Source organism: Rhinopithecus roxellana, chromosome 8 (genome assembly GCF_007565055.1).
Source record: "Rhinopithecus roxellana isolate Shanxi Qingling chromosome 8, ASM756505v1, whole genome shotgun sequence".
In the NCBI taxonomy this organism is placed as follows: domain Eukaryota; kingdom Metazoa; phylum Chordata; class Mammalia; order Primates; family Cercopithecidae; genus Rhinopithecus; species Rhinopithecus roxellana.
The window spans coordinates 137,097,317-137,116,693 of NC_044556.1; the positions used below are offsets into that span (position 1 = coordinate 137,097,317).

General features: G+C 34.9%; 1 protein-coding gene across 2 annotated transcripts in view; it reads left to right on the plus strand.

Moving 5' to 3' along the window:
- PLA2G4A (phospholipase A2 group IVA) overlaps window positions 1-19,377 on the plus strand; it is a 149,667-nt gene that overhangs the window by 91,281 nt on the left and 39,009 nt on the right. Inside the window, exons 8-12 of one of the 2 annotated variants that reach the window (XM_030934855.1) lie at window positions 2,803-2,939; window positions 9,264-9,486; window positions 10,235-10,349; window positions 16,945-17,082; window positions 17,177-17,269. In XM_030934855.1, the coding sequence (XP_030790715.1) occupies window positions 2,803-2,939; window positions 9,264-9,486; window positions 10,235-10,349; window positions 16,945-17,082; window positions 17,177-17,269 (706 nt within the window). The remainder of the gene's footprint in view (window positions 1-2,802; window positions 2,940-9,263; window positions 9,487-10,234; window positions 10,350-16,944; window positions 17,083-17,176; window positions 17,270-19,377) is intronic. The other variant, XM_030934856.1, reaches the window with a different exon arrangement.

Here is a 19,377-nt window from a genome sequence, read left to right on the forward strand (position 1 = left end):
TGTGTTTAAATTGCTTTATTTTTAAAAATGGAGTTATAGGCCCAGTGTGGTGGCCCATGCTTGTAATCCCAGCACGTTGGGAGGCTTAGGCAACATGGCAAAACCCCATCTCTATGCCAGTACACTCCAACCTGAGTGACAGAGAGAGACTCCATTGTGGGTGAGAGAGAGAGACCCTGTCTCAAAAACAAAACAAACAAACAAACAAACGGAGTAATAATATGTACTGATAGGTTATGAAAGTTAAATGATATAATATAAATGCATACTTAACAAATGAAGGTAATTATAATCTGCACAGTCAATTATTTGATTATTCAACTTTGTGTACAAATATCTGACATTTTCCTTCCCCTGATGACAACAGAAGTATCTGAATTAAAACCGTGACCTGAAAACCTCCTTCAGAATTACTTCAAAGCGATAATGAGAACAGTAGGTTACCTAACGCATGAATTCCAGTTTAACAGGAGGCTGTTTCCAGAAAATTCCAAGCAATGTACCATATGCATCTTCAGTATGTGTCGGGCTGTTGGCATTTGAAGAAGTACATCTGGGAGGTTGTTTTCTCAGTATTAGAGAAGCTCTTAAGTTCATTTTTCCAGTTTATCTTATTAAATCTCATGTTGAATAACAGTGCAGGCTGTTTGCTGTGTGTTGAAATGAACAGTATGATCTGTTACTAAGAACTTTTTTTCTCTGTTCTGAACTACCTGATTTGTATTGGATTGGTTATTTTTAATAATACAACGCTACAATTAACCATACCTAGACTCAAATGCCCCCAAATATTTTTTGAATACGAACAACCTTCCATGTTTTACAGTATTAATCTTGAAATTGCTTTTCCTCAATGCCCTTCATAATCCTATTTTCCCAATTCCCTAATATACACCTGTTACAATACTAAGACCCCAAGTAGTTTGGTTCCCAAATCACATACCCTTTCCTGCTTATGCCTATCTTGACCTGAAGCCTAGGCCCAGAACTGAGCACATAGCAATGTTAAATGCTTGCTTTTATTGTTATTATTATTCTTATTATACTGCCTGCAAACTCAACCACCTTTCAAGGCTGAATTCAAATCCCTCCTTTTCATTCTAACTTCATATCTAGCTTTCTTATAACTACTGCTGCACCTAATACTTTGTTGTACTCTATTCATCCTCTGTATAATGTACTTTAGTTTCCTACCTTAGCTTTATTTCCCCCTCCAGACAAGCTTTTAAAGACTTACATATTTTACTTTATTTACAGTTTAAAAATCTGTGTTTGAGAGCATGGTGTTTATACCAACCCATATACATCTATATAAAGATACGCAGACATACACACATATACACATATATACATACACAGGTTCAAAGCCATTTAGATCCTTCCATTGCACTGCACTTGTAGAGTGTGCTTTCATTATGAGGTTTCCAGTTTGCATGTAGTTTGATGTCTAGTGTTTTTGATTTGAGACCACTTGTTAGTGTACAGTTCTGGGTCAGGAATTTAGTCCTAGGTGTTCTACTATTCACTGCTCTAACTCTAATAAGATCTGGACTCTGTAGATTTCTCTTTCCCAATTTAAAGGTTAAACATTTGCTATTATTATTATTATTATTATTATTATTATGCCTATATACTCAACCCCCTTTCAAGGCTTAATTCAAATCCTTCCTCTTTGTTCGAAATTCTTATCTGGCTTCCTTACAACTACTATCTCTTATGACTATACAATCTTTTTGGTCCTCCTGGTTGTAAAATAATCATTCCATGAATATATGTATATGTCATATTGGTAAGTGGCCACTCAGGGATCAGGTGCCAATACTTGAAACACAATGCATTCATGTTGTGTTTTCAGCATTTCTAAGACTGAGCACACTGTTTCTTCCTTCACCTAACTTCATGCCTTAGGATCCTTGTTCTGGGTAATGATAGCATCATCTGCTTAAGAGCAAAGCTAGAAACCCTAAGTCCAACCACCCACCTTCCTCTCTTTTACTGCTAACATCAGATTGGTCACCAGATGTTAAAGATGCTCTCTGTAAATGTAACCTGAAGGCAAGGGGCTTACTCAACTATGAATTACCAACTAGTAGATCTTACACAAGTAACATAATCAGTATAGAACTTTCAGCTGCAAAACCAGCAAATACTTTCCTTCTGCTCACCTTACATGATTTCTGAGAGTTAAATAAAACAATGTCCCTGAAAGCAAGTCAAAAATTTGCAAAAGGTTGAACAAATATAGAGTATTATTATTATTAAATAGAGTAAGTTGGTCATTTTAATAATTTTTTTCTAATAGACATTGCTTTTTTTGTTTTCTTATATGAAACATTCTTTTCTTTTTCTTTTTGAGATGGAGTCTTGCTCTGTTGCCCAGGATGGAGTGCAATGGCACGATCTTGGCTCACTGCAACATCTGCTTCCTGGGTTCAAGCAAGTCTCCTGCTTCAGCCTCCCAAGTAGCTCGGATTACAGGTGCCTGCCAGCACGCCCAGCTATTTTTTATTTTGTATTTTTAGTAGAGATTGGGTTTCACCATGTTGGTCAGGCTGGTCTCGAGCTCCTGACCTCAGGTGATCCACCCGCCTCGGCCTCCCAAAGTGCTGGGATTATAGGCGTGAGCCATTGCACCAGGCTTTATTTTCTTCCTTTAAAAAATTAGGCATTACTAAAGTATGAAGTTAACTTATACTTCTTTGGGACAAAATATGGGATGTATAACATAAAGATTGAGACTAAAGGGAACTGTATTTTATGATTTTTACTTTGTGTACAAATCTCTCTGTTGCATCATTTCAGGTGCCTGTGGTAGCCATATTGGGTTCAGGTGGGGGTTTCCGAGCCATGGTGGGATTCTCTGGTGTGATGAAGGCATTATACGAATCAGGAATTCTGGATTGTGCTACCTACATTGCTGGTCTTTCTGGCTCCACCTGGTTAGTATGCATTTTTAATTTTAGTTTTATAACTTTAAATATTTAGAATGTATCTAACTCAAGCACTAGAACAGAAACGGGGATTTAGAAAATTGATCATTAACTTTAAATTACAAAACTTTCCAGTTTGATGCCACAATCTTCTTTAAACGATTTTTTTAAAGACAAATCCATACTTAATAATAACTTTTTGTTGCAAATTTGCTTCTTTTAAGCCACTTTGTAACTTAAAATGTAGTTAAAACATAAAATAAAAAAGACTAATTGAAAATAATTCTAGATAAAAATAGAAGTGGAACAACATACTCCACCCATAATTAATTTAATCTTCTTATAATTTGCTGATTTGTAGTCCTTCAGTGAACACATCTAAGTCTACATGATTCACTACATATTCATTTTCTTCTTTAGGGCAAATAGAATAAGATGCAAGATACCATAGTATACAAAACAAAGAAAACAATTTTTTGAATATAGACATATAATGTATTTCATTGATTTTCATCTAAATATGAAATTAGTCCTTTAAATGTATTTAAACTCAGCTAAATTTAGGTGGAGACTTAAAACATCCGTATGTATAATACCTGTACTCTGTAGGTTTTCACAAATATATTTATAAAACCTTTTCAAAGAAGATACTACATACTTTTTGGTTTGCTTACCTCACATAAGCACATTGAAAATCAAATGAAAAGTCGTTGCTCACATGTCTCAAATAAGAGTATCACCTTATTACTAAAGATCTGTCTTGGACTTAAAAGACCTTTCTAGTCATTCGGCCATGGCAAAACTCATCTGTCAGAATATCGCATTATATATGTCTAGCATTTTAAAGTTTCTGTGTCATTTTATCTTGTGAGAAGGGTATGAGTTTATTCATTTTTATGCTAAAGAAAATTTGACTTAGAAGCCAAATTATTTGTCCAACATCACTAGAGAGCTAGCATATAGACTCAGGCTTTTGATCTGTTATTCTGAGTGCTTTCTACTAAACCACACTCTTTTCTAGGACATCTATATATTTTATAGAGAGTTTCACATTTAAATCATCTACAGTTTCTTAAATGTTTTGAATCAGATTATTTAGTCATGAAACAAAAACGTAGAGCCATTGTTGCCGTCTTCTCTATATGTACCCTCAAAATGATTTATTTCTTCTGAAGGAAGGGTGTAGCCCATCATTATTCTTTCCCTTGAAGGAAAGAGCAGGCATCTGCCTGTTCAATGAGTAATGTGTTAGAAAATCTTGGACCCTTACATTAGTTCGCCTACTCAATCATTTTGTTATTATTCTTTGAGTGGTGTTCTTTCTTTGTACTCACTATTTATTAGATCCCTGTTGTCCATCACTGACAACTGTAAGAAGTTTACTTTCTTAAACTCATCTAATAAAGCAAGACTAGACCCTTGAGCGCTGATTTGGGGATATAATTGTGTATGTGTGAGCTTGATTAGAGCTATAGTCATTGCTTTGGTTATAGATTTGGTGCAATATCTTCTTACATTCCCCTGTCAGTAAACAAGTCCTGTAAAATGTAATTAAAAGGATTTTAAATGTGCACACACATTTATATATATATATATATATAGTAATTAAAAGGACTTTAAATGTGCACACACATACACACACATACACATATGTATACTTCTACTCTATCTTTCACAGTCTTATTTCCTTAAAGATCAGCGTTTCCCTTTTTATTTCATTTCCTTAAAAGGCTGCTCATTCCTTGTAATAAATTTTCACTCATAGACCACTTAATTTACAAAGTTCTTATTTTCCTTGACTTCTCAGGGTATGTGGGGTTGGTGAGGGAGGGATTGGAGATTGAGACATTTCACACACTGCTTTGTCCTTTTTTCTAATTGTTCCTATCATGCCTTTTTGGTTTTATTTCATCCTGTCTGATTGGTCTCTCCTCCATATATTGTCCCTACCACTTCCACAGTTTCTCTCCTTAATGTGGGCTTTCCCTCAGGGCTTCTCTTTTGGTCTATTATATCAATATGTTCTCCCTAGGTAATTCCGCCAACTTCTACCATTTTATCTATTACCACCAAGAATTTAATTCATGGAACCCTGTAACACTTCAAAATTTCATAGATAAAAAGAAAATAAAACCCTAATAGAGACTGCAAATAAGCTGTCATAGAGGAGAATCAAGTAAAAGATGGGATCAAGAAGGAATGGATGTTTTAATAATGTTGAAAATCTGTGAAAAGCTTAGCAAAGGATTGGGTTTGGTTAGTTGCTTTAGCAGGAACCACTAGTAAAAGTAATTAAAAGATACTTTTGGGGGCTGGGCGTGGTGGCTCATGCCTGTAATTCCAGCACTTTGGGAGGCCAAAGTGGGTGGATCATCTGAGGTCGGGAGTTCCAGACCAGCCTGACCAACATGGAGAAACCCAGTCTCTATTAAAAATACAAAAAATTTAGCCGGACGTGGTGGTGCATGCCTGTAATCTCAGCTACTTGGGAGGCTGAGGCAGGAGAATCCCTTGAACCCGGGAAGCAGAGGTTGCAGTGAACCAAGATTGCACCAGCGTGGGCAACAAGAGAGAAACTCCATCTCAAAAAAAAAAAAAAAAAAAAAAGAAGAAGAAGAAGAAGATACTTTTGAGCATGAGATTGAATAAAACATGAAAGTCCAAAAAATAGGCAAGTGAACCTCATAAAATCTATCTATTATTTCAAGTACTTTGTTTGGAAAGGGAAGAAAGGAGCTCAGTCATTGTTTGAAGGGAACATAGGGCCCAGGGAAGGGTTTTTATTAATTTTTTTTCAGAATTTAAGAGAGTTCAGCATTTTCATAGATGTCTGAGGTGTAGAAAATAATGTAGAGGGATAGATGGAAGATAAAGAAATAGAAGGATCATAGATAGAAAAAGACTCCGGCAGAGACAGGACACAAGATGGAAAGCACAGGTGAAGATGTTAACCAGGGAAAGAAGAGATGCTCCCTTACCAGAAGAAAAAGTGGTCAGGATGATTCATGCTCACAGTTCTCTCTTAAAAAGTACAGGTGAGAAGGTAAAAAGTTCAAAGGAAGGAATTCGGAAAGACTTGGAAAAACACATTACACTTCTATGTTGTGTAACCTTTTCTATTCTGCTGATACACGGCCATTATTTGGTATAAGTGAGGTAATACGGAAATATCTGGAGAAGCCCTGGACCTCCCAGAAAGTTTCCTGTGATCACAAAAGAGAATTTTAGGTAGGACAAAGCTTCCCTTATACCTGCTACTAGCTTTATGGTAATTACTTCTGAAATTAATTTTGGATGATAGTTGTGATTCATTAAATGTAAGTATTAGCCAACCTGGAGACCTGAAATAAGTGAACTAAAAAACCAGGACAGTAATCCTGTGTTCTTTTACTCAGGATTAGCACAGCTTTCTTCCTCAGCTGCTCTTTTATAGCATCGTAAGGGGCTATTGGATGTTGACTGCCAAATTTGTACAGTATTACCATCTAAAAAGAAGTGAGAGCAGCTCTGCATCGGTAGACAATATGGTCCAATTTATTGAACCAACTAAAATAGTATTTGAGAGCAAGAACTTTCAGTTTAACAGTACGAAAAATTCTTGAAACAATGAGAAAAGAAACAATAACAAAAATTGTCACATAAGATGTGACAGGATCAAAGGTCAAGATACGTGTTAGAGAAAATTTGTTGTTTAAGAACTTAGCTTGTCTTGTTCCCTAACGAATCTCTCTTACCTAGCACAGTGCCTGACTTTCCTTAGGTCATAGTTGATTAATCACTAAACGAAGAAATGCATTAAGTAGCTGCATTTTATGGGAAAATTAATTTAGGGGTTTTTAAAGAGTTTTAAGATATTTGCTTAACAGATGTTGAGAGTCTTCTCAAGTCATTCCAAATCTTAGTTGCAGATGAAAAACTCTTCTGCACTTTTTAAGCACAAAAATTCTAAATGTTTCACCCTAAATGTTTACCCATGAAAGTTCGGATTCAGCAAGTCTGGTGGTTAGCTACTGGTATTTTAAAACATTGACCATTTGATTTGGACACAGGGATTGAACTGAGCATTGCTTCCTCTCTGGCATGATTTAGATTTAAAATGCATTTAGATAAAAAGAATGAGGTGTCCTATCATATAAATATGTTGAAAAACTCGAGGCAAATATTTCCAGATTTTTATGTAAATAAACCTAAGATCCTTTCATTCATTCATTAACTAATTTGTAGAGGCCCTGCTATGTCTAAGCTACTGTTTTTTTGAAACTTGACTGGTATAATTGGGAAACATCATTGGTAAAGAGATAAAAATTAAGACTTAACTACAGAGTTAGAAATTGGGGTGATACTTGTATGTTTTATTTTTTTACTTTTTGAGATAGTTTCACTCAGATGTAACTGCAGGGACACCATGAAAAGATTATCCAGCTCACCTTGTGAATTCTAAGGAATATGTGTCATAAATGCTGAACAAGCAGAGACCATTAGCCCAATGCCAATTGTTGAAGTATTCTAGGTTTTTCAGTTTCTCACCAGGGTTTGTATTTCCAAGCCAACTGCTTCATGAGAGGGGAAGAGAGAAAGAGAGAGCGAGAATACACCAGATTACTTCAACCTTCAGAGAGCATATTGTGCATTTATTAAAAGTATGAGAAGGTCCAGAATATCATATCTTTGTTGATTTAGATAAATCACATGGCAGACTTTGGAATAACTATAGGAATAAGTGAACCGTGTGTCTTTCAAGTATTCAAAGCTGCATTTTTGTAGCTATTTGGTGATTATACTAAGTTGAGTTGAGCAAGTCTATTTGATTTATCATTACCACATGTTGAGGAAACTGTTTCAAATTCAATTTGTTGTATAAAAATTTTTTTAAGTTTTTTTTTTTTTTTTCTGCACATGTGTTCCATTGTGGGTCTGTTACTCTCCATTTATTAACTGATAATTATTCTCAGTTTGTTTCCAAGGAACTCAAACCCAATAAGGAATTACAATTTATTGTGAAATGGGAATAGTTTCGTCTCTAAAAACTGAAGTCTTGTATAATAGACTAAAAAAAAAAAAAAAAAAAAACCTATCAGGGAGAGGACAAATTGTGAATTCCAGTTCTGCTGTTATAAACTGGGGAGTATGAGTATGTTATTTAAATTTCCCAATGCTCTCTTTCCTGATAATTAAAATAGAATATTTGAAAGCCACTGTGAGTCTTCAAGACAACAGCTTATGAACAATTGACCAACACAGTGTCCAGAATATAGTTGGGGCCTAACAAGAATTAGTTTTCTCCCCTCGAAGGTACAATAACCATTATAATGGACATTTTGATTTGAATCCCGAGGAAATAAGAGATTAAAACATGTGCTATTTTCTCCTTGGTTGGATGAAGTGATGGAGTGTTTACATATTCTATTTTTATTTTGTTATGTGAGTTTCCTAAGCTGTACTTGTAATATGCCAGACATTAACTAGTCGCTGAGGCTAAAAAAGATGAAAAAACAAAATTTATTTCATGAAGGAGGAGGATACAATTTATTGAGGGAAACAGATAAGAAAATGAGTAATTAATAGTCAGCATGAGATCCACCATACTAGAGGTATTGGTTCACAGGCAGGAGCACCACAACTGAATATTTATTATCTAGATATCAAATATCAAGGTTCATGGTGATTTCCAGTTTTACCAGAAGTGGCCAAATGGCTGGCAGCCAAGAGGCTTCATAAGAAAGCATTTACTTTAAAGATCTTATTTCTCTTTAGGATTTTGCCTTCAGATTCATATATTCACTAATTTAGAGACCTACAGCTGACAGGGTTTGAGATTTTTGTCTAGTTGGCCAATGGATAATTAACGAAAAAAATCATTTGTTAAGGTAATTAAGAATTTACAATAGTTGGGACAACACATTTTCTACCTGTAGATAATCATCATAGAAGTTTAGATGATCAGATTCCTTGACTAGTCTTGTAGCCAGACAAGTCAGTTCATTTACATGACTCAGATGTGCTCTGTCATCAGTCTCTAATAGTCTGATAGAGATACCCCATTCCTGGCACACTAGATAATGGACAGTAGGCCTAGTAGGGCACCCTCTCTCTTAGACTGTGGATGAAAGTTCAGTGTTTCCTCTGACACCTCTTTTTTCCTTTGCTTTCATGGTAGACCAACTCCTTTCTGATTGACACATTCTTTTCTTAAATGTTTTAAAATCTGCAATCAGATAATGAAGTTAACCAAATATATCCACCATGCTTTATTTACAGAGTGTGCCTACTTTCTTTGGAGACTGCTGTGTCATGCCCTTTGTCTTTACTGATTGTGTTTTGTTTTCTGTTTAGGTACATGTCAACCTTGTATTCTCACCCTGATTTTCCAGAGAAAGGGCCAGAGGAGATTAATGAAGAACTAATGAAAAATGTTAGCCACAACCCCCTTTTACTTCTCACACCACAGAAAGTTAAAAGATATGTTGAGTCTTTATGGAAGAAGAAAAGCTCTGGACAACCTGTCACTTTTACTGATATCTTTGGGATGTTAATAGGAGAAACACTAATTCATAATGTAAGTTACAGTTCAATCTACATTACTTTTATAACAAGTAGACAGGACATATTATACTATTATATTTTAAATAAAAGAAAATGTAATACATTTTATAAAAGTCATTGGACTCTACTTATTCGTCCAACTATGTGTACCAAGCCCATTCTCCCCACCAGAAATTATAATTCTTCTACCTTTCAACTAGTGCTTACTAATTCATTCCAACGATGTAAAGGTTTTGAATGTGTGAGGAAGTGCTTTTGTATTACTTTTCTCTGGGGGAAAAAAAAAAAAGAAAATTCACATTTTAACCCTTAACTGCCCGTTCCCTCCAAGAATGGTAACATTTTTAGATGAGGAAGAATGAAGTTTGCCTGAACAGATTCAAGAAAGGACGGGGATCATAGAACAGACTCGCTTGATACATGATTAAATTGATATTTCCTTGAAGATGAAGCAGAGGAGAGCCTATGACAAGGGGTCCAGGGGCTAAATTTCTTCCAGGCTCCACACTTGCTAATTCATTCTCCAGTTCAGATGTAGACATAGTCTCTAGAGTTATGATGATTTTTTAAATGAAGATAGTTACTTCCATAGAGCTTATTTTTTGTTGTTTATTCAGGACCTAGTAATTTCTAGAAGTAATAAGAGTTATTTTTATTATAAAATTATAAGATTTTGATTGGAAGTACATTTTGAATAGCATTCTCTCTTCCTTTATCCGTTTATAAATTTAAAGTCATCTTTTTCTTTCTTCTGTGGACAGAGAATGAATACTACCCTGAGTAGTTTGAAGGAAAAAGTCAATACTGCACAATGCCCTTTACCTCTTTTCACCTGTCTTCATGTCAAACCTGACGTTTCAGAGCTAATGTTTGCAGGTATGCTGTTTCCTTTCTGAGAACACTTTCTGGAACCTCTGAATTGCAGTTTCCCATAGTTTTCTTTAGAGGAAGGTCATAAGCAATTTCAGTTGTTTATTTTAATGTATTTTCTGTAACATAAGACTTTGAAAATATAAGAAAATATTAAGTGAGATGATTTTCTGGTTGCAGAGAATATTCCATGAAACTAGTAACTAATGTATTTTCATTTACTGTAATACAATAAAAATCATGGATACAATCAATAACTCAATTTTAATTATCCATTCCTCAGTAACTTTTGACAAAATAATATGCCTGGTGCTTTTAGGTAGTGCAAATTATTTTACTTGTTGGTTATCTTTTCATTAATTGGGTAATATGATCTACAGTTGTCCCTTGGTACTCATGGGGGATTGGTTCCAGGACCCCCATATGCAAAATGGCACAGTATTTGTAGGTAACCTACACACATTCTTCTGCATACTTTAAATCATCTCTAGGTTATTTATAATACCTAATACAGTGTAAATGCTAGGTAAATAGTTGTTATATTGTTTAGGGAATAATTACAAGGAACAAAAGTCTGTACATGTTTAGTACAGATCAAATGTATACATGTCAACAACGTTACATTTTCTGGAAATTTTTAAAAATATTTTTGATCTGCAGTTGATAGAATTTGCTGAACTCATGGGTATATAGAGCCAATTGTATGTTTGCCATTCAAAGTGCTGTTGTAATTTTTATAATTCAGCACCTAAAATGTTCTTGTGTATATTTGTTGTGGTTGATGAACAAATGCCTCATTTTGTTAAAATCTCAGGAGTGAACACTTGTTTCCTCTCAAGCTTTGCTTCTTGGATACTATAAAAGTGCACAACACTACTCGGGAGGCTGAGACAGGAGAATGGCATGAACCCGGGAAGCGGAGCTTACAGTGAGCCGAGATCGTGCCACGGCACTCCAGGCTGGGCCACAGAGCGAGACTCTGTCTCAAAAAAAAAAAAAAAAAAAGAAAGTGGGGGCACAATAGCATACTTTTGGGAGGGCTCTGTCAGTGTTAGTCTGCAGCACAATGGCATTTCTGACTGTGGCTGGTGGGCTTCATCCTACTTTTAGGAAAGTTATCTGAGTGACTTTGGACACACCATGAGCTTAAAAAACCATCATGCATGGTGTGTAATTAGCAGATATATATCCAGAATCCTTTTGTAATTTTCAATTTTCTCTCAACTGCCTTTGTCAGACAAAAATTTTGAATAGTTTACAAAAATTAGCACACAAGGGATCCACTCATTCAAATGTTTATTAAAATATTGGCTAAAATGTTTGTCATGCTTATGGTTCAGAAGGCACTTATCACATTTGCTATTTTATTCCATATTTCCTACAACCAGGGAGTAGGTATTTTTAGCTCTCTTTAACAGAAGGAAAAACAAAACCTCATAAAGATCAAATAATTTGCACATTGCCACTTAGAAAGTAATTAGCAGTTCTGAGAATTGGTTTCAAAAATCCTTTATTCTTTTTATTTCTCCATACTAACTTCTGATGTATACATAGTGAGTACCGACTATATGGATTATAGTCTGCCAGGCGCTAGGGAAGAGCTCCTTTTTCCTCACCACAATATATTGTCCCTACCCTTGCAAATGTTTGGAAAATTTGCAATAAATATTAAAGAAGTTAAGGCACAAGAGAGTACAGAGCTGTTACTATACACTGTCATTTTGACCAAGTTATATAACCTCTGTTAGACCCAGTTTTCTCATCTGTTAAGTGAAGATGAGACTTCTCACAATGTTTTGCCAAAAAATGAGACAAAGTACATAAAACAATGGCAGGCCCTAATAACAAGTTTCCAGTACATTTTAACAATTTTGAATGTTCTATGAAAGCTGTGTAAGAAAAGTCAGAGGTCTAGATCTTAAGGATGAATAGTATACATATGTAAAAAACCTGCACGTTGTGCACATGTACCCTAGAACTTAAAGCATAATAATAAAAAAAGGATTTGAATATGAAAGGCACATTTAATTATTGGATTGTGGAGGGGGGCGTGTAGTAGGGTCAAGGATAAATCTGGTATGCTCAACAGCAACAGGGAACCACTCATCTTGGGCTAGAATGGAGTTCATAGCAGAGAGTTAAGACTTTATTACATAAGAAAAGTAAGCACCATAATGAAATAGCTTTCCCCCCCATAGCTATTATCTTGGGGAGTTTTGAAATTTTTGGAATTGGTTGGTCTATAACACTTGCACGCTAGTCAGATTTTTGCATGGCCAAATAAATCATCCTTCACCCAGGAAGAATTATGATATGGTCAAAAGAGCACTACATTCTAATTTAGAAGGCTTGTCTTACAATACTTCCAAGCTGAATACCTCAGACTAGTCATGTAATCTCTGATTCTTATTTTCCTGCTTATCTAAAAAAACATATAAGCCTAAGATTTATCTTCCAGAGCTATTAAGGCAATAATATGAAATATGCAGAAGATGAGACTGAAAACTATAAAGAGACATATAAATATAATAGTTTTATTTTTATTGTCATGATTGTTCTGGACTTTTCACAGTGGTTATATTTTATTCTGAAGTTTTAGTCAATAGCTATTTTCAAAGAAAACCTAACTAAAATAATTAAAGAATAAATAATATTTGGGTGAGTGGATATTTTGGGTTATTTTAGACTGAAAAAAAAGCTGTTTTACATCCAGTTAGTAGTCTTTGGATCTGGATGTGTCTGAGTTTGACATATGCCTAACTGCAGCACTGCTACTGAGATGAGTGGTGCACCATTAACCTTCATTGTTAAGCTTCTGCGATAAGGAGGTTTGAGCTGTGTCTTCCAACAGATTTAGACAAAATCATTAAACATTAATTATGTGAATATTGTACCCAGATAAGACATCTTAAAGTTCATGTCTTGAGGGTTCAAGTAGCTTTACTTGAGTTATTGAGAAAAAAAGAATAGAGACATGTCTGTAATTTATTCTTCTAATATATGCTTAGATTGAAAGTGGCTATGTAGAAGAAAAAGTTGAGGTAGTCTCTGAATTATATTTTTAAGAGTCAAATAATCAAATTAACTTACAGAAGTTTTATTAACAATTTTACTTCAACAATACTGGACAACATTTTCCTTCCATCTTGGAATAATTTTAAACACCTTTCATTTAGAAATTTCTTGGAAATTTTCAACAAATAAACATTGGTTTTAAACTGTTAGAAATTCTTGAATCCTCCACTACATCACATTGCAGAAAGGACTTAAAACATTCATTTAAGAATTTCCACTGGTGAATAAACTGCATTTATGGATTACAACTTATGGTTATGAACTTAGCATGTTATGAAACATCATGCTAAATGTTTTGACCGACACTATAGGAGTACAAATACAGTACTTTTCCTCAAGAAAGTTATAATCCTATTGAAAGAGACAAAAATAAAGCATGGAAAAATTCCTATAATATACCTAGACCTGACATAAGTGTGTAGACCTGACATAAGGGTGAGATATCTTAGAGATTTAGTATAGTCATAAGAAAGGCTTTATGAAAGTGATGAAACTTGGATTTAAGTTGAATGTAGAAGGATCTATCAAGTACAGGTAAAAAGACATCTTTATATGGAAACAATATGAGAAAATGTTCAGAAGGGAAGCCAGAGTTATGTTCTGGGAATCACTTAAGAAAAACAAACAAAAAAAAGCTAGTCTAGGACTTATGCACACATTGGTGAAGAAAAGGTGTTGTATTTGGAGGCACCATTAATCCCAAGTTATGGAATGATTTTAATTCCAGACAGAAGTGTTTTTATTTGATTTTTATGATAATGGGAAATAGTTAATGCTTTTGTGCAGGGCAATAAAATTATTTATGTAGTGTTTTTGAAAAAGGTACTTTGGTGACCAATGAAAACAGAATGGAAAGGAATGAAGCTGGAAGCAGAGATATCATTGTGCTTTTGTGATAAGGCCCTGGAACTAGGGACATACTGATAAGAAAAGAATAGATGGATATGAGAGGCCTAAAAGTCATTGGTGTGATGCAATGATGGATTTGATGGAGTGATAGCATGGTTTACTGAAGTAGGTAAGCTGGCTTGGGAAGAAGGGGGATGAGTTCTTATCTAGGTACGTATAGTGGGAGGAGATGACAGAATATCTGAGTGTAAGGGCCCCAAAGGAAGTTGAAAGTACATGGAGGTGCAGGAGAGAGGTTGGATCAAAAAGTAGAGTCACCAGCAGGAGAGAATTAGTTGAAAACTAACACTGTGAGTTCTTCAGTGAGGGGTGCAGGGCTCCTCTTAGCTTTTGAGAATGCCTTAGTTACTGTGTGCCCAGGCCACAGCACTAATCAAGAAGAGATCGCTAGAAAAGTAGGAACCAGGAAGTTGTTATGCTTCAGTTCCCATGATAGGGCTGTGAAATTGAGAGATAGGAAATTCCTTGTATGAATACAGGAATTTTCCTAACAACCTCTGATTTATTGTTAGTCATGTCTCACGAGTTTCATATAAATCATTGTAAATCACACCACTTTCTGATGAAGTATATGTACCATTTGGCTTTGACATATAATGAATTACAATGTTATCAAAGTTGTGATTTCATCTCTTCCTTCACGAAAGGAGGATGTTGTGACCTACCATTGAACAAATAATAAATATAGATCCACAATTCCTTTTCCAAACCTTTGGTGATGTGTGTTTTAGAATTCAAAATGTTTGGATTTTGAGATATAAAGGTACTCATATTGTGTATTACCTAATACCCCAGTGGGTTCTTATAATCAAACAGTGATATTTTTCCAGTAGGATATGTAAATATCCACATCAAGTGGGATAAATGAATTATAAGAGTCCCCACTGACATTCAAGACTGATTTCTCACTAAATGAATTCAGATCAGATTTTACCACCAAATGAGTAACAAAAAAGCTTGCGAATTTTGGAATTGTTTGGATTTTGTTTTGTTGGATAAGATATTACAGACATATTACAATTTCAGAAAGAGAAAAGCTAGAAAAAAAATGAAGTGGGACAGAGAATTATGAGTTGGGCAGGGGTGGATGATGTTGGGATTTTGTAATGGACCATTGGCAAAGACCCTAAAATAAAGATTAAGTAGGAGCAAGCATTATAACTGCAGAAGGGAATAGCAAGTGTAAGATGCTGAAGTGGGAATGAGCTTGACTTCTTTGAGGAACAGTAAGAAGACCTGTGCTGTGCAACTGAAGTGAAGTGGGATACGCAAGACAAACTGTGATAGAACATTATTAAGAGATGTGGTCACATCTCACGGGCAGTGCGATCTAGGCCAGGATGGAACCTTATAAGCCCTGTTTTTATTTTCAGTGTAATGGGAAGCTTTCAGATGACAGTGGTGTGCTGTGATTTATATTTTTAAAGATTTATTCTAGCTATGGGATATCAAAAAGATAATAGGTGAACAGAGTAAAAGCATTTTAGGAGACTATTGTGGAGGTCCAGGAGAGGGAGAGAATACAGCAATTTGTATCAGTATGGTCATGGTGGACAAATGGATAAGTGACCAGGTTCTAAACATACCTGGTGATAGTGTCTACAGCACTTTATTTTTCTCATGTAAGCTATAAGGGAAAGAGAACCATCAAGGGTAATCCTAAAGTGAGTAGTGGCATGAATAATAGTACCATTTACCAACAAGAAGAAGAATGAAGGAGTTGCAAGTGTAGAAAATGGGAATCAGAAACCAGGAGTTCTTGCTGAAGACATTAAGATGCAGATGATTATTAGACATAATCATACCCATGGGAATACATTAAACATAAAGTGGCTACTATTTATTGAGCAATTAAAAATGTGCTATGTCCTCTTCTAAGCTCCTTACATTTCTTAACTCAGTAGATCTTCAAAACAATCCTACACACTGTCTACTGATTTTATTCACATTTTATAGATTAGGGACCTAAGACAGAGAGAGAATAATACCCAAATCAGTAAGCACAGTTCATAAGCAGCAGAATGGGATTTGATCTCAGACAGTCTGGCTCCAGAGCCCCCGCTCTTAGACAGTGTACGTCTCTGGCACTGTTACCATGTTTTTCTAAGACATTCAACCTAAAAACTTGGTATTGCAATCTCGTGGAGTTAGAATAGATGGTTAGTAAGCAAAATTAAAGTGAAGGTGAAGAAAAGGTAAATGTTAGAAAACATTTTATTTCATTTTAATAGACGGTTTGAATTGTTAAAAAGAGTTTAATTTCTTCTGTCTGCTCCATTAAATTTATATCTAGTTAGCAGTTTTCAGTTTTCTATTCTATAGAATGAAAACTGACTTCAAAAAGACATCTGAGTTTTTAAATAGAAAAATGTATCTAATTTCTGCAAATTAGAAGGGATCTTTTGGTATCGTCTTGTCTTACTCACCTCTAAGCGTTTTTCCCCCAACTTCCACACAGTGTCATATACATAATGGACATTTGGTAATGTTTTCATTTCGATATTTTAAATAAGTGCGTGAGAATAAGCATGACATTATTCGAGTGATCATTAACTGTGCATACCATGCTGTAGCATTTTCCTATTCATGGATTGCCTTGTTTTTAAAATGCTTTCAGATTGGGTTGAATTTAGTCCATACGAAATTGGCATGGCTAAATATGGTACTTTTATGGCTCCTGACTTGTTTGGAAGCAAATTTTTTATGGGAACAGTTGTTAAGAAGTATGAAGAAAACCCCTTGCATTTCTTAATGGGTAGGTGATCAAAATAAAAATATATCACTGATTTGTTTGACTATTTTGAAACCTGGTACATTTTAAGTTATTTTCCGTTTCTGCTTTATTTTAGGTGTCTGGGGCAGTGCCTTTTCCATATTGTTCAACAGAGTTTTGGGCGTTTCTGGTTCACAAAGTAGAGGCTCCACAATGGAGGAAGAATTAGGTATCCTAAAGATGTGCTTACATTGATACAAATCTTGCTACATTGATAAATTTTATTAACATATATGGAGAAAATATTAAATCTTCGTAAATATTTCATTCATTCTGAATTTATTAATAATTTGGTTGAATCAACCTAAATATATCCTAAAAATATTATGTAAGGTACTTCTTAAGTATTATTTTGGCACTGAGGTTATAAAACTCATAAAAATCATTGATTCCTAAGAGTCATTTTTAATAGAACACATCTCTATTCCTTTTTTGCATTATACTGCTAAACATACTATTTTTATTAGAAAATCCTCTTTTTACCAAATACGAGTAGCTTTTTAAAGATTAGAATCACCAACAGCTAAATGCAATGTTTACACTGAAGTTTATGCTTGTCACAGTTTATTTAACCCTTAAACATTAACTCACCAGAATTCTGTTAGCATCTTATACTAATCTATACCCAAAAGAAGGAAAAAAAATCAAATCACCCCTAGTACACTTAAACTAGTGATTTTTGATAAATCTAACCCATTAGCCTATAACAAATTATGAATATTTACAAAACCTGAGAAAGTAGACAATCTCAACTGGGGACCAGTGGTTTTCATTCATTATAAGAATACCACAGAAACATGTTTTCTTAAATTAATAAATTTAATTTAAGCAAACAAAAAATTTACATCCAGTTTCTTCCAAAAGCCTTGCCACCTGTATTTTAATCAATACTAATTTTTGTTTTGACTGTTTGGACTGATAGCATAAAGAAATGGTGGCATGCTAAATCTGAATTTGGAGCCATAACAGCAGGGACCCGGGAGAAATGCTCTATGGACTTTCAGCACAACTACCTACTATCTCTTCTCTATCTGGGAAGTAACACAGATCTATCTGAGAACAGAGAAGGTGACAGAATAACACTGATGACTTTTTAAATAATTAATTTACTTGAAGAATGCTTGCATACAAAAAGTTTACTGCAGGAATTTTAAACAAGCTGTCCTTGGTTATCCCAGGCAACATCAGTTGATTCAATTAAGTTTACATGAAAAAGAGAATACAATTGTAACATTAATTGGAACAGTAAGTTGGCTTATAAGCAGTATTACCACTGCTCCCACAAGAATTGATTTTTAGTTATTTGATAATTTATTTAGTATTTGTATTTAGTGTGGTAAACTCCTGTAGTTCATAATATTTTCAAGAGTGTCATTTGTATTTTTGGTTAGTTCTTAATGAATAATGGAAAAGTTATCTTAAAATTTCATTGGAGCCAAAGATTTTAAAATAAAAATAAAAACAAACACAGAAATAAGGCACCTTGTGCTTGTTTACTTTCTATCCTCTGATCATCACCTAGTTAATGAAGAGACAAGGTAGGTGGCACTCATGAGCCTGCTATGACATTTACCACGGGGCACATTCTCTTAATAGTAACTGCAAGGCAACGTGTATAATGATAAAATGATCTTACTTGATTTCTTTTAATGAACATTACATCCCAGATGAATGTCCTGTTCCCAACTCTTCGTGGAAATAACAAACTCTCTCTCTAAATTATGTGAAGATTAAAAAAAAAAAAAAAAAGAAGAAGAAGAAAGAGAAGAGCACATATTGAGGCTTGCTTCCTGTGCCCTTCTGTTGAATAATCCAGATAACCTAGGGTTTGTTGTTTTTTTCTTCTTAAGGCAGGAAGAGAATAGGACTGAAATAACATATCTGAATGTGGGTGAGGCAGTGGCTAAAAGCCAAGGAAAAGGAGGAGGTTTATACTAGGTAGTTTTGAGAAGGTTCTTTGTTGAGAAGTTTCCTTAGAGGCCGGCAGTCTGGCAGCTTATTGACTCGGACTGTGTGTCAGACTGAGGAGGAATATCGTGTATGTGTGATCCGCCAGTCGGCAGGAAGCATGTTACCTCAGATTAAGTAAGGATTTCCAGAAATGAAACCAGAGAGGTGACCAAGAGGACTCTGAGGACTCCTGGTGACTACTGTATCCTTTGGCTGACTGAAGTCTACCACCTAAAGGAGTGTTCAGAGATTTTTGCTTTTTTGTGTTCTTCTTTCTGAAGAAAGACTTTAAGGTAAATTGGGCTACAATCAGGTAACTCTGAATGA